General features: G+C 34.0%; 1 protein-coding gene across 1 annotated transcript; it reads right to left on the bottom strand.

Moving 5' to 3' along the window:
• Nucleotides 1-13,249: 13,249 nt before the first annotated feature.
• On the bottom strand, nt 13,250-14,422 carry Tent5d (terminal nucleotidyltransferase 5D). The gene has a single exon (XM_052171700.1). It carries the CDS (start codon nt 14,420-14,422, stop codon nt 13,250-13,252), a length of 1,173 nt encoding a protein of 390 aa, XP_052027660.1.
• Nucleotides 14,423-18,933: the final 4,511 nt, after the last annotated feature.

The raw sequence follows: 18,933 nt of genomic DNA, 5'->3' as shown, positions 1-18,933 counted from the left end.
GGCTAGCATCTATGATACCAGAAGGTACTATGCTAGCTGGTGGGGGAGAAAATGCATCACAGTCCTATCTAGTGGTGAACCTTATGAACTTTAATACCACTCTTCCAGACAAGATGTGCCAACTTGTACAAAAGGGCTATTTTTCCATTGGATTTGAGAAATGCTCCATACAATGGAAGCCATGTATGTCACTGTGAATTTGATCAAAAATATGTGGATGGGGAACTTCTACGATTTAATTGGGGAACTTAACCCTTGCTGTTTAGTAAATTGATGTATTGACAAGCTGCCTTTTAAATATCAATGTTTATACCCATAGACAACCTTCAGCTTTAATGAAAGCAGCCACTCTTTGTAATATCATGGCTGCTCAAGGTGCTGCTGATAACAAGTGTTTGTTGAGAGTAGAATCCTAAACAAATGTATATCCCTTTCTCCTTCTAAGATTCAGAGAACATCACATAAAATGTGTAGAAAGAATGATGAGTCTAAAAGTCACGAAGAAGGACTACAAAATGCCATCTTCTGGGTATAACACAGCCATTGCGATTTTGAGTCACTGCAGTAATGGTTACTTGCCTTGGGTATGAAAAGATTGGCTTTGTAAACAATAGCTGTGGATGGTGGAATTATTGGCAACTAAAAGAATCTGGAGGGAGGAGAAAACATGGTTTTTATCAGTTGTATGCAAACTGGTAAGCCTACGCAAACTACCCAACTTCAACAGGTACCAAATATGTGGTATGTCAGAAAGCCAAAGTATATGAATATGGGAAAGGGACTTGTAGAAAAGAGTGTGGGTTGACACAGATGGGAAATGATGACAATTAAAATACATCAAAATGTAAAAAATACGACTTACAAATCTGTGGAAAACTACAAAACTCATCAATGAAATCCATCAAAAATTATATACATTCCTTGTTTATTGACAGGAAGATACAAAGTGTTGCAGTGTAGGCTATTATTATACTGACTTTATAGAGTCAGCATAGCACTAATCAAAGCTACAGGAAGTTATTTTTATGGATAAAGCTGTAGACTGCTTGGGAAGTTTATAGACAGAGGGAAAACATGTTATAGCTAATAAAATAGCAAAGGAGACAAAGGTATAGGACAGATACTACTCATTTTCTAGACATACTGTAAAGTGAATTAATGACTCTAGAAGGGGTAGAAGAATAGAAAAATAGATGCATGGAACAAAATAGCTAATAATTAGATCTATACAAATACAATGAACTGATCACTGGCAATGGCAATAAAGAAACTCAGTGAAGAAAAGAATCTTCATAAAAAATAGTTTTGAAACAAGTATATACAAACAATGCTAGCTACAGACATTATAGTCTTCACAAAAGTTAACTCAAATTTGACCAGAGACCAAATGTAAAGGGCAAGACTATAAAATTTGGGGATTATAAAATAAGGTAATTTAGAAGACATTAGATTGGGCAATCTACACTAAATCCCTCAAAACATTGAGGGATGTATTTGGGATACTAGGCTTAAAGAGTTGGTGAGGGAAATACTTTAGAAATTATGTCTATTGTAAAACTGGGAAGATCTAGCCAGGTGTGGTGGTGCACATCTGTAATCCCAGCTCTTGGGAGGCAGAGGCAGGCAGATTTCTGAGTTCAAGGCCAGCTTGGTCTACAGAGTGAGTTCAAGGACAGCCAGGACTCCACAGAGACACCCTGTCTCAAAAAAAAAAAATATAAAATAAAATAAAATAAAATAAAATAAAATAAAATAAAATAAAATAAAATAAAAAACTGGGAAGATCTTTAGTTATTCTTTCTACATGATACACCATATTAAATATTTATATAGCATTAGGTATTATAAGTAATTCAGAAATAACTTCATGTATGTCCATAGACCATATTCAAGTATTATGCCAATTCAGAAAATTAACTATTCAGATTTGGGGCATTCATGGCAGATCTTAGAAGCATCATTACCCTACAACAACTCAATGCACAAAAATATACTTAATCAAGCATTCTTATTAACCATATGAAAACTCAACAATAAAAAGATTTTTAAAATAAGTAAAAGAGTGATGAGATGCCTCATCAAATAATATGTATGGTTACAGATAAACATTAAAGATATCTAAGTTGATAAAGCACTAGAGAATTATAATTGAAATCAATAATTTTATTAACATATTATATTATATCTATCAGAATAGCAAAAATCCAACTATAGAGGATATGAAGCAAAAGGAACTCTATTTTTATTGGTTATTTATTTACATTTCAAATTTTAACCCTTTCCCCAGCCTTCCTTCTACAAACTCCCTATCTACTCCTCTGCCCCCTGCCTCTGAGGGTGCACCCCCACCCACCCACCCACCCACCAACCCACCCACTCTTGCCTCCCTGTTCTGGCATTCCCCTATGCTGGTGCATTGGACCTCCAAAGGACCAAGGGGTAACCCTCTCAGTGATGCCAGATAAGGCCATCCACTACTACATATCTAGCTGGAGGCACAGGTCCCCCCAGTGTGTACTCTGGATTGTGGTTTAGCCCCTGGGAGCTTTAGTCGGCCTGGTTGATTGATATTATTGCTCTTCCTAGGAGTTGCAAACCCCTTCATCTCCTTCAGTCCTTCCACTAATTCCTTCACTGGGGGCCCTATCCTCAGTCTGATGGTTGGCTGCAAGCATCTGCATCTGTATTGGTCAGACTCTGGCAGAACATCTCAGAGTACAGCTATACCAGGTTTCTATCAGCAAGTACTTCTTAGCATCAGCAAGTGTCTGGGTTTGGTGTCTGCAGATGGGATGGATCCCTAGGTGAGGCAGTCTCTGGATGGCCTTTCATTCAGCCTCTGCTCCACTTTTTTTCCCCTGTATTTCCTTTTGACTGTAGCAATTCTGGATTAATATTTTTGAGATGGGTGGGATACATGGTCCCTTCCTTCTACCATGGTTTGTGCCTACCCACTAGATATTGTTCTTACTGGTTCTATCTCCCCTTCGTTGGGTATTTCAGCTAATGTCATCCCTGTTGGGACCTGGGAACCTCTTGGGTTCCTGGCATCTGTGACTTTCTAGTGGCTACTCCAGATCCCCATCGCCCACTGCTACACACCTCCAAATTCATGACCCTCTGTACTTCCTACCCTGTCTCCTCCCATATCTTATCCTTCTCCCTTTTTCCTTTCCACTCCTTTATCCCTCCCAGATCCTCCCTCCCTCTATCTCCTGAGATTATTTTCTTGTGTTTTCTGAGTAGGACTGAAGCATCCACACTTTGGTCTTCCTTCTTCTTGGGTTTCATATGGTCTGTGAGTTGTATCGTGGGTATTGAGAATTTTTTGGGCTAGTATCCACTTATCAGTGAGGGCATACCATGTGTGTTCTTTTGTGACTGGGTTACCTCACTCAGGATGATATTTTCAAGTTCCATCCATTTGCCTGCAAATTTCATGGTCATTGTTTTTAATAGCTGAGTTGTTTCTAGCTTCTGGCTATTATATATAAGGTTGCTATGAACATAGTAGAACATGTGTCCTTGTTACATGTTGGAACATCCTTTGGGTATATGCCCAGGAGTGGTATAGGTGGGTCCTCAGGTAATACTATGTCCAATTTTCTGAAGAACCACTAGACTGATTTCCAGGGCTAATATATCAGCTTGCAATTCGACCTGCATTTTCCTGAACAGAACACCAATACCTTAAGCTCTAAGATCAAGAATTGACAAATGAGACTTCATAAAACTGAAAAGCTTCTCTAAGGAAAAGGCACTGTCAATAGGATAAATGGCAACCCACAGATTAGAAAAAGATATTTTCCAACCCTATAGCCAATAAAGGGTAATATCCAATATATACAAAGAATTCAAGAAGTTAGATTCCAGAGAACCAAATAACCTTATTAAAAATGGGGTAGAGAGCTAAATGAAGAATTCTCAACTAACATCCTTAATCATTAGGGAAATGCAAATCAAATGCTGATGAGGATGTGGAGAAAGAGCAAAAGGAGCTCTAATTCATTGATAGAAGGAATAAAAAAATGGTACAGGTTCTTTTGGTGCTGCAAATTACATTAGCAATAAGCACATACTTACCATACCATATAGAATCCTAAGATTTAGTATTTACTCAAGTGACTGGGAAATGTTTGCACCCCAAAGCCTGTATGTAAATGTTTACAGTAGTTTTATTCAAAACTGTCCAGAGAAGAAATCACAATATCCTCCAGTTTTAGACATGGTATTGGAAGTATTCTGCATTATGATAGATACATGCCATTTCACATTTGTCAAAATCCATAAAGTACACATTATGGACCCAGTACGATCTATGGGCTTTAGGTTGCAATTAGTTTCCAATGTAGGTTTATTGACTCTTAGAAAATCAATCATTATACTGTGTCATATTAACAGAGAGAAGGGGGATAATGAAAGTAGGAAAATGTAGGAAACTTATGCTTTCTTCCTAACTTTGTTATGATCTTGAGCTTGTATGATAATGAAGTTTTTTTTAGAAGGGTTACAGTTTGCCATTATAAGATTGAACCATTTTTCTCTTAACATTGAAAGTTTTAAAGTCCTTAATTCTAAAAATGTATGCATTCTCTCATTTCCTGTTATTCCAGGAATTTATTTTGAAACTTCTTATTACACAGTGTTCATTGATTATATTTTTACTATTTTCAGGATCTGTGAGTATTTTCATATAATTATGTATAGAATACTGCTTAGAGATGAGAAATCACGTCCAATTTTCAAACATGTAGTTCTGAATTATTAGAAAAGATTGATGGAATTTAACATTTTAACAGTGGGATTTCCCCAACTAGTTTGCTTAAAGTTACTTCATGGAGACACCAGATGTTTTGTTATAAATGACTTCTCTAGAAATAATGACCTTGGGGGTGTTATATTTCAAAGAATGTATATTACTAGAGAAAAGAGTTGATCAGGGGAGTTTCAAATAACCTTTTTTTTTTTTTTTTTACTGGTGTTTTTTTTCCTCTTTTTTTTCTTTTTCTAAATTCTTTGTTTACATTCCAAATGCTTTCCCCTTTCCCAGTTCCCCTCACCCCATATGTTCCATAAGAGTAAAAGTCATATGAGTGCCCTGAGTGCCTCCAAAAAGAAAATGGAGAGAGCATACACTAGCAGCTTAACAATAAGCTTTAAAATATACCCAGATATGCATCCTCTCTAAGAGTTAACCTTCCATAAAACCACAGATTTTCCTCCCATTTTATTTTAAATTATGTATAAAGTCAATTACACTTGTCAGTTCAGCCAGTGTAACACCTATTTTAGTGTGACCAGAAAAAAATGGGTTTACTAAAATATTTTGACTTTTGATAAGCCATTTTCTAAATTAGAAAGTGTTTTTAATATTGGAAAAATGATTTTTCTCCATGAATGTATTTATTGTTTCTGCCATACTTATGAATCCATGCAAGAACTGATGTGGGAATAAAGGAGTCAGCACTACAGAGCTGATAGAAGTGTGGGATCCATTTCACAGAATCTTCCAAAGGAGATTCCATTTTTCATGTCATTAAAATTATAAATTTGGTGTTTTACTATTTCTATACAAATTCCTTATCAGTTCAGAATCAACAATTTTGCATTTCACTGATTAACAACATAACAGGAAGCAACTAGGAAAGTGTACATGTATTTGTAACAGTATTTAATATTAGGAATGATGAAAATAGTGCTCTATTAATAATTTTATGTCTTTACATAAAACTTTACTGATAACTTTTTTGAAGGTGGGAAATTTATTCAAATTTTAATATAAAATAAAAGGCAGTCTTCAATCAGACACTAGATAATTTTACATAATCTTAAGAACCAGATTTATTTGGTGAGATATGAGAATTTATTGTCTGTGTACCTATATACTTACATGTGCATTTATGTACATTCACACGAATACATTATATACTATATATGTGTGCTTTTATTTTAATATTGGAAATAATGTAGAAAGAATAAAAGTATAGCAATCACAGTCTAATTAATGTACCAATGTCATCTGACTCCTATTAATGTTAAATAATGAAACATTGTTACCATGCTTGATGAAATATATAAACATGTGTTTTTATATATCTGGTATGTTCTAACTTGAAGGTCACCATCAAGATATCATGGAGCAGAAACAGGCTTAAACTGCCATATATACATATATATATATATATATATATATATATATATATATATGTATGTATGCTAAATTTACAGTTGTCTATACTTTGAGAGTATGGAAACTGGCATTCTTGGTAATGTTTTTAAGGATTACATAATGCAGAACTTACCATTGTATATTAAAGGATTAAAAATGACTCATTTTGACTTTTTCTCACAACCATCTTATCATTTCAAACCTTAGTCATCTAATAATTCACATTATGTATGGAAAATACTCATTCTTTATTAAGTCAATTTACTGATTCTTTTTCCCTACAATTTAACCCTCGACAAAGTTGCTAGACAGTTTCTATGGTTATTTAAATCTCAAACAGATGACAGTCTTATCTCCATTACTCTTAACCAGTGCTCTTTCTTTTAATGATGGTTCTATTCAAAACCACTTTTCATATTTATCCTCACTTGGGTATGTGGTATATAAAGCCTTGAAATACTTCCAAGATGTGATAAGGGTGGTGTGTGTGTGTGTGTGTGTGTGTGTGTGTGTGTGTGCATGTAGATTAAGCATTTATTATATAATTTTGATCCATTTCTCTGAATGATTCTGGTATGTAATTTCATTATGGTCAATTATGATCTCAGTTAATGCATTATAAATAACAGTAATTTGAATGGGGGACTATAGTAAATAAGGTTTATAAATGGAAAAATCAAATGAATATGAGGGAAATAAATGAATACAAACCATTTATATACATAGGGTTTGTGGGTAGTATTTTGTATTGGACAGTGTTGATTATTTTGTCATGAATGGTGATAGTAGTTACAGAAAGTCATAATATACTATAGGCCAGTAGCTTCTCATGTCCCATATCTGTAACCTCTAATGAGAGCTGTGATTCCATATAAATTCTATGGAACAAAACTCAATGTAGTTCTTTTAAAAATCTTTTTAAATAACAGATGTGGTTGTGTTTGAAATAATAGGCATTTACCCATTTTGCAGCTGGTGTACTGCTGCATGTTCCACAGTCACTTTATTTTAAAACTCATTTTGATCTAATAACAACATCTATATGTCCACCAACTTTACAAAATCACAAAGCAAAGGATACAAGTATAAGAGCTATGTGGAGAACAGTGAAACATACATTTATACTATTATCAGAATCAAAAATAGTTTCCACAAAAGATACTTCACTCTTCATATATTAATTTTTGTCAAACATCAAAATACATTTCAAAAATGTAATACAAGTCTCAAAATTGTATAACATCATAAAAAACTATTCATATTTAACATATATTCAACATTAAAGTGAATATTCACAGTTCATCAAATTTTAGGCATTTCAACATCTGCTTAAATATGCCACTTCTGAAATAGTCCTGAAATTTTTATTTACAGAATCATCATAAGTTATTACAACACTTTAAAAGGTTTACACTAAGGAATTAAAAGTGGTGACATGAACTATAAAAATAGAAAAGGCACATTAAATGTTATAAAGCTATATTTATATTGCCTACTTTCCTAAAACAAAGCACAAACAATTCAGTGTTTAAAAGATCATTTTTCTTGATGAAATAGAGAATGCTTTTAACAAATTTACTTGGACCTGGGCAATTACAGTTACATGGTTTTATTTATTTTTCCAGTATATCCTTGATTTGTATCACTGCATTTTTCTTAATGGTAGAAAATTGTGTTTGAATAAACTGACTGTTGAAATGTTTTGAAGAGAAACACTTAGGGATACAATTGCTTAGTTTTGAAGTGAGATGTTCTAACTTCACTTCTAATCAGATGGATTTACTGAAATCATATTGTAAGGTTTCTGTTGTATTCAATAGTCATTGTGAATCTTGGAAGCTAAGATACAATAAAGTAGTGTGTCCCATAAGTCATGAAGATTAATCTTTTACTATACATTATGTATTTTCATGTTTACATTCTGAATTATCTGAGCATTTGCCTTCTTTGTTTTGCAGGTCATGAAATTCCCTTAACATGGAGAACTTTAAAGCAAAAAATGTTTTGTGCTTGCTAGTAGCTTTTTAACTAGAAGGAAAAGATATGGACATTCAGTTCATGTAATATAAACAGAGACTAGGCAAAGTTTAGCAGGTAAGTCTAAGCTGCCAAAGAGAATGCTACTTCGTTAAACTCAATGGCAGTGTTTTCTAGGTGTATGCAACCTGTTTTAAAATAGCAAGAGGCCTTCATTAAAAGAGGAAGTCAGTTTTTGCACTGTCACTTATAAAATTGAAAACACAGCCCTAAAACAATATTATCTAACTGTAATGGACTGATATCTGGATATATGAAATTTTCAGCTAATGAAATGGGCTATTTCATTATCTTATTCGTTATCTTATTTCATTATCTTGAAATATGTAAAATTTACTGAAATAAAGTATTTAATATGCGTTGATATTAGGACATAATTTATGAATGTAAATTACATATTAATTATCTTTTAATGTAACATGCTGCAGGAATTTCTATGTAATGTGTATTTTATATACTTTTAGAGAGTGCCTTTTGATCTCAAAATCTTAACATATACTTCCAAAATCATAGCCTCTGATTTAAGATTTTATAGGCAATAGAAATCTTGAAAAATCACACAGCCTAAAATTGGGTTCTTTACAATGCATACAGGGAAGTTACTTTTCTAGAATGGAGCATCTAACAACACAGTCTTATTAAATTGACAACTCCAGACACCTTCCTTACTAGGATTTTATTTTTTGTAAAATAAACACTAAAACTTACTTCTAGTTTTAATTTTTCTATCCTGAAGTGCCATTTAGAAAATGAAAAAAAAATGTTGAAGAGAAATGCGATGAGTTAAAACCTTGCTCTTCAGTTGGATGACTATAAATAACACTAATATACTGTAAATTTCCAAAAGCTAGAAGATGTTCAAATTCTTAATAAAAAGAACATGTGTTTTAGGAAATATATGTAATCCTCAGATTTAAGCATAAGCAATGTTCACATGTATCAAATACATGATAGTCTATTAATAATATTAATAATGTTTCATATATATTAAACATTTTAAATAAAGATAACATCAAAATCTTACTCCAGCAAAATGTATAAATGCTCATTTTGTGGAAGCTGTCAAGATTATCATGAGATTATCTCTGCTGCAAATATTTTCCTTGTTTAATAAACAGTCATTGAAATGGTTATAGCTCTAAGGCTAGCATGTTTAAGTACAGCCTGCAACATGGCTAAATCATATAACATCATATATATAGTTTCTGTTTTGGTACAAAGATTTATATTATATAGAAGGTATCTTGCTTTCACATTAAGGATTGCTTGAGTGCTTTCTAAAGAAGATAATTTTACTCTTGAAACCAGTTTTAATTTATACTCCCAACTTGTAGAGAGAATCAGAATTTTACTTGACAGTGAAAACATAATTCAATAGTTAGTGAACAACAGGTATTTGGAGTTTAGTGCCAGAAAAAAACATTGGATTTTGAGAAGTCGGGACATCAAGTTGCCTTTAAATTCTTAAATCTGTAAATAAGGAAACTTATGAAGAAATACTTATGCTCAAGGAAGTCATCCATATGGCTTAAATAAAATTTCAATTTACATTTCTCTTTGTTCAAATACCTATTAATATGGGTTTTATTGACTCTAATTTTATTGGCGGAAGGCAGTAAAAACTGTAAAACCCTTTAAAATAGAAAATGTAAATATCAATGTTCAACTAATATTACTTTTCACTTTCAATATATTTGAATGAGACCAATATAATTATACAGGAATTGCCTCTTAATTTTGAATTTACAAGTTAAGGATTTGATAATATCATTACCTTTTGTTTTGGAATTAAGCCTTCATTTTATATAGAAAACTTTCAAGCTCTATTACAGCAAAAATAAAATGTTCAGGTACTATATTAGGATGCTCATACTGATCTGTAACATTGTTTTTCTGAGACGAGTCTACATTGATCCGAGTCTGGCTTACTCATTACCTATAGACCTCTCAAAACCCTTAAACAAGAATCAAATCACAGACTTCTGGATTATGTAAATTAGCTTAAGTATATTACAAATCATATCTATAAAGTGTAGTGGGTTAATTAGCATTTTAGTGAGAATACTTCATTACTCTAGAATTATGAAATAAATCACCAAATTAATTAAATTGATATTAACCCATAAATTTTGGATAATTTTGTGGAGCAGCTACTCGATGTTCTATTTCTCTTAAGGAGGCCATTTTTATTCATTTACAAGGGTTAGCAATTTTTGTTCTGAGGCATTTGAAGGTTTATCTATATGGTACTCCTTTTATAGGACAGGGAGGTTTGTCTGTTGAAAGAGGCATATAAACTGCATGCATAAAAAATCATATATAAAATATCTGTTGTGTTTTCAATGTGTACATTTATAAAAATGAGTTTTGTTCTAATTGATTCAAAGAATCTCAACCTTCCAAAAGACAGCAAAGTAAAACAACATGTGTTATATTCAAATATCATAGGTGACATAAGATTTTTTTTCCCAAGGAATGTATACTCCAGTTGATATATCACCCTAAATGACACACTCCTTTCTTTTAAAGCTGTAGATGAGTGACTATCAGGAGACTATTTCAGAATGAAAAGTTTTATACACCCTATTATATCTTTTGTAACATACAGACATTTGTGGAATATGGGAATATTCTACTTTGAAAAAAAATATGTGCTTGGGGTTAAAACCAAGTTAATTCAACTGATAGAATGTTCAAAATACATCCGTTTTTGCTTTGATTAGATTACTGGGGTAAAAAATTAAAGTAACTTTGAGAATAAAACTTGCTACTAGATTTTATCATTGGGTAGAATAGTCAAGGACAATGTGGTAATGCAATGGCAAATTCTGGAATAAAGTTTGAAAAAAACCTTAATGACTTCCATGAGTGATTTACATAAAAATTCCATAGGTAAAATGGATGGCACCTGTTTACCTACAAAAACTCCCATATAGTAAACTAATGAAAAGAATGAATTGGTGCTGCCTTTCAGTCAGTTACACTAGTACAGGAAACATGCTACTGAATAAATCATATTTTTCTGGATAGTAAGCAATAAAGGAAGGCTTAACATGGTGATATTATTTAGAAAAACAAAGTCATGAGGAACAGGCTAAAGTTTTTTCTCCCATGTTATCATTCACATTCAACATGTTTGCATTCTCTAACCTGAGAAAATATATACATATACATACATATATATGTATGTTACTCTTTTCCCACAAGAAATCAAGACACTTAAAATGTAAGAAGAAAGCATGTACCTTGGGCTATTCTCCCTACATTACAACTTAAAGCTTTCGAAAAAAGACATGGAAAAATTGCTTCTTAGGAAATAAAGAGTTTGGAGCAAATATCAGTAAGAAGCAATGGGATGGCATATAAGATGCTCCCAAACACCTTCACAATGCTATTGTTGAAGAACTATGGGAAATACTGAACCTTTAGCAATCATACCACTAACACAATCCTTTTATTCTCAAGTAACTCCCTTCTATCTTTTAGAATTCTTTTTGTTACTGATGAGTAACTTCAGTTTTATGTATATGTATTCCAACTTTCAGAAAACTAATGTTTATATGTTAGGACACAAAGAAAGATCATTATGTTTTAGCTAATACAAGATGTAGATAGATACAGTGATACAATTCCTTAATTTAGTATTTAATAATTTTTATTTTATCTCCACATGAAAAGGTAAATCCAAATATTTTAAAGCCTTGGGATTTTGTATTACACATGTAATTATTTAAACACACCAATGCCCAGTGATGTATGTGTGTAAAACATCAGACATATTAGCTACTTGAAAAATTCCATAGAAACTGTACTATTCTATTCAATACTATTAATACCAAGAAGAGACTTTAAATACAGTCTGTAGGTAGCACATTTCAAGATTTTGATTGCTGGTTCTTGTTGTGATAGAAAAATACTTAAGTTTTCTGATGGCCTTATTGACATTCATTCACACTAGTTTGCTGTTATCATCACACATAACAGCTCTTTTCATCATATAAAGAAAATTCATTTTAAACCACACTCAATAGATTTGCTAGTGGATATCTGATGTACTGAGTAGATATTGAGAATAATGGTGAATATATGCAATACTGAAAAAAAGAGTAGTATTAACTGAAATCTAACATTGAAGAAGATACTAGACACAAATCTTTGGTGTTGGAAAAAAATCCTTCATTTAGCGGTATGTGCTTTCGTTGTCTAATGATGAACGTTTCCAGATGTATAAGGATATTGATCAAATAGGTTAAGAAAACCTTCAATGTTATGGCTGAAATCTGTAATTTTCTGTCATTGGTGGTGGTGTTTCTCTTTTCTCTTCCATTTAGTTTTATCTTGAACGATGATGATAAAATAGTTTCATGGTCAGAATTGGTCTTTTTTTTCTGTTTCAACTTAATTACATGCCAAAATCCCTGCATAAGTCATGTTCTTGGTTGTTCAACTGAAAGGTGCTTTTTGATTCAAAGATTAGCTCTAAATTCCTGTTTTCCAGAATATTTTCCCAAGTGGTCCTTTAAATTTTAGCAGTGTTTTCAGGTCAACAAATTGTATGGAAACACAGGCTTATAATCCATTGTTTTAACATCATTTAAAATTATCTTTGAAATCAGATACTTTCAATTTATGAAAAAATTTCATGTTATTATTTGCTAAGAAAAAACAGTGTAACAAAGAACTAATTGTAATAAAAATGTTGTAATATATCTTCACTACACTTCATTTTAAATCATGAGAAGTGTTCTTTCAGATGTTAGTCAAATATGTAGGCATCTTATACTGGTTGCAGTAATTTTGTGTCAGTAAGAATGGAAAAATCCTTTCAAGTATTCTACTACATTTGAAATATTTTACAGTTACGATATTCAATGATCATGTTAAAATGTCAGTTTAGAGATGATACCTTATCTACTATGATTATTGAAGCTTCAATTGGTGAAAAATAGTTGGCAGCTACACAAAAATAGATCTTAACTTTTATACAACGTGGAAAATTGCTTTTCAGAGGTGGTTAAGCATAACTTCTGGTATGTGTATTTCTTACATCATACCATTTTGCACAGGAAACTGCACTGTATGACAAGGCTGGAAATAAACCAGCGGTGGCCCAGATGCTACATAATAACTGGGGTACCCTCCCTCAAGAACTAGGTATGGAGCAGGTTGATAAAAGCAAGTTACATTATCCGTACTGGGTAAAATATTCTGTTCTCCAAGAACTTTCAAAGCCAAAAGAGTGATCATGTTAAGGGTCTGTCTTCTTTCATATCCCATAAGGCAAACAGTGCTTTGGTTCACAACTCCATGCAAGGTCATAAGGTATTCATACTTGTTCTTTTCTTCACCTATGAAATGGTTACGGAGGTATGATTCAATTTTCTTCTGCTGTTCTGCCACATCGGGAAAATCAATGAAAAATCTAGAACACATATAACGTTCCAGAGTCTTAATTTCTGTTTGACAAGCTGGCTTGAAGTCACGGACCAACAAATTGCTGTATTTTAAAAGGCCACCACCTCTGATTTCTTCAGGCTTCCTGGTAGAGATTAGCTTGTACTTCAAATGTATCATTGCTTCTTGAAAATCCCCATACATACTTTCAGCCACCACAACAGGACAGGATTCTTTGGTTAACTTGGCATTTGGTACACTATAGAAATCTAGCATGGAATCCAAAAGAATCTGAAAAGAATCTACACTAAATTCAAATTGTCGTCTGAGTGAATTCACAAATTTTAATTCTACGTTCTTCCCAGTATTATTTGAAAGGGAGATAAGACTCCAACGATCATGGTTATTGCAAATTTTTACCATTTTCTGCACATATGCTTCTTTCATGGTTTTTAGGGTAATCTTTTCTTTTTTAACACCTTTTGGTAAAAAGTCAAGTAGACAGCCTAAAACTGCATCCTTAACTACATGAAATTCTTGGTCACTTGGTAGATCAACACCAAAAATAATGTCCAAATCTTTATAGCTAATTCCATTATGGCTTGCGAGTATGTAACTTGCTGTTGAGCCATTCAATCTTGTATCCTTAACGATGATACCCTGCTTTATGAGTTGATCTTTCACAACATGAACAATATCTTTTGGTTTTACCTCCAGTGTGGGGAAATTGCCCCTTCCATGAATTGGGATCACTTCATCTAACACACGATCCAGTGTTACAATGTGATCCCAGGTGAGATTGCTGAATCTGAGGTCCGACATTGTGAAGTCAATTGAATAACTAGGGGGCAAGAAAAATATGAAGAGGAAATGTCAGCATCTTCAAAACTAATGTTATACCTAGAGTATATGAAAATGTTCAAAACAGACTTGCCCAAATATAGTAAATACTTTGTAAACAAAGAAAATACTAGCAAGATTGTAATAGAAAATAATCATACCGAAATATGAGAAAGTAAATGTAAAAATGAACACAAGAAAATTTGACTCATTATTGAAAGTAAACATGTCCCTAAGGATTAACTGCAATTGTATAATTCATAAAATAAAAAGTGTTCTTTTCTATTTTTCCTCACATAAATAGAAAAACGATAGGGTTTGGCCATATAAATGCTACTTTTAAGGGAATCATAGTACAACATTAAGGTTGATTGTCAGTAACTTGAGATGAGATAGGATGAACAAAATGGAATTAATATATAAATGATATATTTATCCCACAAATATAAAAAGCATTCGCAAATACATTACTGACCTTTGTGTATTTCATCACTCATTTTATATACCATTACAGTAATATTCTATTTTATTATTAATACTATAGAGTCTTTGAGAATAAGGATAGCATCTGATTCATTGCCTATTCTATATGTTCTGAGGAAATTTAATGTCAAGTGAACGAAATAATGACTGTTGCTTGGAAATGAAAAATGGAACTATCAAATATGTACATAAATTTAAATAAGAACATAGAGAAGCATGATTCTGGACATTTAAAACATCTAGTGCAGGTATCTGATAGCTGATATCTGCTTATAATATGCTCAGAAAATATTGCAAATCGGGAGCATCAAGCACTTAAATTTTTATAATATGTATAAACATGATGACTACAACTGTACAGAATTCTTTATCTAGGACATCTAAAGTGATTATGTGGTCTTCCAATAGTCTATTAAGCTGTTCAAACAAATTAATCTGTGAAAGTAAATGAAGTTTACCATGGCTTTTTTAAACTTTATTTACATATCAAATGGTATCCCCTTCCCTGTTTTCCCTCTGCAAACCCTCTCCCATTCCCTCCCCCTGCTTCTATTAGGTTGCTCCCACACCCCACCCATCCACTTACTCCAGCCTCAATGCCCTAGCTAGCACCTCCAGTTTCTACAGAACCAAGGGCCTCTTCTCCCATTGATGCCAGACAAGGCCATCCTCTGCTACATATGCAGCTGGATCTATGGGTCCCTCCATGTGTACCCCTTGGTTGGTGGTTTAGTCCTTGGGAACTCTGGTGGGTCTGGTTGGTTGATATTGTTGTTATTCCTAAGGTGTTACAAACCCCTTCAGCTCCCTCAGTCCCCTTAGTATTGTGAAGTCTTGATGCCCCAGTATGGGAGAATGCTAGGAAAGTTAGGCAAGAGTGGGTGGGGGAATACTCTCATAGAAGCAGGAAGGTGGGACAGTGTTTTTGTAGAGGAGACTCAAGGAATGGGGATAACATCTGAAATGTAAATTAAAAGTAACCAATAAAAATTAAAAATTCATCTGTAATGTAAGTAAGGCAAATGGATTATCAAGATCCCAACAAAGTATCAGAAATGGCCATTTCTATAATAAGTTATAATTGTTTTTCTTGTCACAAGCTTATTCTTCTGTCCAAGGAAATAAAAGAAAAACTCATCAATAAGTTTCCAACTATATTAATATTAGAAGTTTATCTTCAAAGACAACGAGGAATGAATGACTTATAACTTACACTGTAAAGACAATGTTTGGGAACTCTCTATATTTAATATGAGGATTCTGTGAATGTTTCAGACAACATATGAATTTTCATCTTATCATTGAGTAAAGTCATGGGGTAACCAGTCTGAAAAAAGAAAAACAAAAAAAGAGCATTGTGATTCATATTAAAAATTAATAATCTGATGCTCCTAATCATATTCTTACATATTATATGTATACATACATATTCAGATGCACAAAAGAAATGATAGTAAAACCATTATCCTGAAATATAGGTTATGAACTTTCAGGATGTATCATTACATAGAGGGTTTGTGAAATATTTCTTGATCCCACTTTCAGAGTTTCTGAATAAGTAGGTCACAGGGGGAACCTGAACATATGCACGTATACCTTCCTAGATGCTATTGATGTGGCTATCTATACTTTAAGAATCCTATCACTAAGAAGATACCCAGAGGCCTACCTGTAGCATTGTCTGCCCAGAGCAGGAGCCTCAATGGTGTGCAAGTATGTGGTGGAGAAAAGGGAAGCAGAACAATTTGAGCAGTATGAAGACATGTGGGACTGCAGCCATGAGGGTTGAGAGTACCCTGATAGGAGCAATCTCTCTTGCTACCTGAGGTCATGGTCAAGTCCTGGATCATGCTGCTGAGGACCATGTCTGGGTCCTTGGCAATGCAGTAATAGGGGACTGTGCTGATGTTCTTACCTCACATTACGACCAAAGGCCATGCAGTTGTCACTGGTCTGAGCTATGGCCTAGGACCATGTTGATGTCCAAGAGCTATGCAGAGCCCACTGATTGCAACACTCTGGAGAGAGGCCCTGCAGTTACCTCACCTACATAGCATAATAGAGCTGTACCAGGTGTCTAGAGAGCAGAGAAGCTGGTTCCAAAGACATAAGCTCCAGAGAGCTGGTCCTGCTACTCATCTGCCATGAGGTGGCATGGGTGCTGGAGAGATGCTCCCCATCCTGCCCCCACCTGTGAGCTGGCTCTGAGATTACATGAGGAGGAATATTGGCTCTGTTCCTCACCAGCTCTAGCACTAGGAAAAGCAGAGTCTGAACCTTACTTTGGTAGCACAGAAGATATATGCCCAGAAGGCCTCACTACTCTTCTGCAGTGAGGTGGTATGGGCAGTGGACAGACTCCCTCTACCCTTACTACTCGCCACCTGTGGCAGGCTGAAGAACTGGCTCTGGGGTGATGACAGTGGGCCCTGTACCTACTTGTGTTTACACAGTAGCTGGCACAAAGGCATAAGGACTGGAGAGCTAGCACTAAGGGTGCGAGTATAGGAGAGCTAGCCAGACTATGTCTCTGCCTTGAGGTAGAGCTGGCTCAGCCCCTTGTAGGCCAAGGCACTGGGTAAGGTGTGCATGCATACGTGCATGTGTGTGTGTGTGTGTGTGTGTGTGTGTGTTGGGGGACAGTGCTGAAGAGCTCACCCTGATAATGAGGGTACAGAGGAGTCGATGGGCTGACCAACTGAGCTACCACCCAGGATCAGATCCAGAGCTTTGGGTTGGCATACCCTGATATCTACCCCATCTATGAACTGGTGGAGTATGTGAAGGGGCTGATCCTGCAGAACCAAAGCTGCAGGATCTCCCTGACATAGGGCAACAACAAGATATCTGAGAGGAGTTCTGGTGAGGATCCAGTATTTATAATCTAGCAGAAGCCCTATGTATCTATTAGACCAGACCAATGACTTGCTGCAATGTGCATTTGCAAGTAAAAATGTGCTATACTGTGTGACACACTATAACACTACAGCTTCAATGATGAGATTAATTTTGGCTTTTGTTTTTTGTTTTCCTTTTCTTCTGTGGTCAGGGGAGGATGTTACAAAGCCATAGGGTGAATACAAAGGGATAGAAGATGAGTTGGATTGGTGTGCATGATGTCAAATTCACAAAGAATCAATAAAAAGCTAAAAAAAAATCACTAAAAGAAACAGAACCAGGAAATAGAGAACCAGTACTATCAACAGGCATACTTCATGACTTGGCAACTTCTATTTCGTAAAAAAATAAATAAAATATTACACTGAGAGCGGCAAATATGACTCAGTGGGTAAAGTACTATGGAAATCTGAGGATTTGAGTCTGGATATCCAGCACCCATATAAAATCTAGGCATGGCACTGTACATCCATAATTGCAGTGCTGGACAGATAGACACACAGGGAGCTTTATCAAGGGCCCACTAGCCATCCAGTCTAACTGAAATGGCAAGGTCTATTTTCACTGAGAATACCCTATCCCAAAAACATAGATAGAGAACATGAAAAGGTCAATTGATGCTGACCTCTGTTCACCACGAAATAAATTAAAAATAAAAATTACAATGAATAAAGCAGAATTCTAATCTAAGCAAATGATCATTTAAAGGCTTTTATAAACAGTCTAATAGTATTATTACTATTAGTATTAGTAATATTTAATAGTGATACTACTAGTATTAGTAATATTTTCAATATTAATAATATTAAAAATATTATTTTTTCAATTAAATGTTAAGACAACAAAGCCTAATCTTTGTATTATGATTCTAAAACATAAATATTACTCATTACCTTACTTACAATAAATGATTATATAGAGAGGTAGATGGCTCCTACTTTGGAAAACTTCAAGATTGGTATCCACCTATAGTTAAATAAACAGACAGACATTAGTACTATAATGTACTGTATTTAATAAATTCAATGAAGTATGATGTATTATTTGATTACTAGATTTCACATTTTATTTGATATACTACTACATCAGTTTCTAGGAGAGATTAAGTCACA

Source organism: Apodemus sylvaticus, chromosome X (assembly GCF_947179515.1).
Source record: "Apodemus sylvaticus chromosome X, mApoSyl1.1, whole genome shotgun sequence".
NCBI lineage: Eukaryota > Metazoa > Chordata > Mammalia > Rodentia > Muridae > Apodemus > Apodemus sylvaticus.
This window is presented reverse-complemented; position numbering and strand designations above follow the sequence as displayed.

What these genes read in the sequence shown, in the direction of transcription:
- Tent5d (XM_052171700.1), bottom strand. Translation starts at nt 14,422, where the DNA reads ATGTCGGACCTCAGATTCAGCAATCTCACCTGGGATCACATTGTAACA.